Source organism: Penaeus monodon, chromosome 19 (genome assembly GCF_015228065.2).
Source record: "Penaeus monodon isolate SGIC_2016 chromosome 19, NSTDA_Pmon_1, whole genome shotgun sequence".
Classification (NCBI taxonomy): domain Eukaryota; kingdom Metazoa; phylum Arthropoda; class Malacostraca; order Decapoda; family Penaeidae; genus Penaeus; species Penaeus monodon.
The window spans coordinates 39,707,508-39,708,429 of record NC_051404.1 but is presented as its reverse complement, the minus strand read 5'-3'; the positions used below and the strand labels follow the sequence as shown (position 1 = coordinate 39,708,429).

The following is a 922-nucleotide window of genomic DNA, read 5'->3' as shown; positions in this document are numbered from 1 at the left end:
GAAACGAATCTTCATTTGCGGTCCACAAAAGATCCTGTGACTCCCCCAACACGCCCTGGAGAGACCTACCTGCTGAAGACGGCAACACTTCATGAGAGGCGTGAAACCTTGTCTGTCGCGGGAATTGGGATCAGCGCCGTATGTGAGGAGGAGGTTCAAGAGCTGTATGTTCAGGGGGTTGATGAGGTTGATCTCCGAGCCGAAGAAGTATTTGGCGTTGGGGTTCGCGCCATTTTCCAAGAGCAGTTTGGCGGCGTCGTAATGATCGTGCTGAAAAGTGTTCGATTACGGTTTTGTAGGTTTGTTTTTTGCTTTTATATGTATACTATGTATCTCCATGTAGGGGAAAAATCAAAACGAAAGAAAACAAACAAGTAAAAGTGGAAAAAAGTTAAAAGTTCTTACAAGAAAAAAAAAACGGAAAAAGAAGGAAAACAGTAAAGAAAAGGCGTAGAATTATTAAAGGGTGGAAAATAAAATAACGTATGAAATTCCGAAAAAGAAATATACATAAATCAATGTAACACATATAAAAAGTAAACAGAAACGGAGAAGCAAGAGAAACGCTATTTAAGTCATCCTTCCTCACCTTCAGAGCTAGTCTCAGAGGCTCGTCCCCAGCATCTGTAGGGAAGTCATCGTCGAACTCCGGAGGAATATTGAAGTTTACCTGCGCCCCGTTCTTGAGCAGCACGTCCATCATGTCTGTGTACCCGTGCTCGGCCGACAGATGCAAGGCCGTGTAGCCGATCTCGTCGCGAGCGTTGATGTCACATCCTGAAGGAAGAGGTGAAGACTGATGGGTGGAAAGGGGGATAGAAGAAGAGAGAAAAGGGGAATAAAACGGAGATTTGTTTTGGTAGGAGTTTGGAGTGAGAAAGGTGGAGAGCGAGGTTTGATAAGGCACGATGACTTCAGTGAG

The 922-nt window shown here is 44.6% G+C and overlaps 1 protein-coding gene across 4 annotated transcripts in view; it reads right to left on the bottom strand.

Moving 5' to 3' along the window:
- LOC119585223 (poly [ADP-ribose] polymerase tankyrase-1-like) overlaps positions 1–922 on the bottom strand; it is a 13,965-nt gene that overhangs the window by 8,202 nt on the left and 4,841 nt on the right. For all 4 annotated transcript variants that reach the window (XM_037933879.1, XM_037933880.1, XM_037933881.1 and 1 more), the window contains exons 4-5: positions 590–777; positions 70–270 (exon numbers count right to left, since the gene is read on the bottom strand). In XM_037933879.1, coding sequence (XP_037789807.1) covers positions 70–270; positions 590–777 — 389 coding nt within the window. The remainder of the gene's footprint in view (positions 1–69; positions 271–589; positions 778–922) is intronic.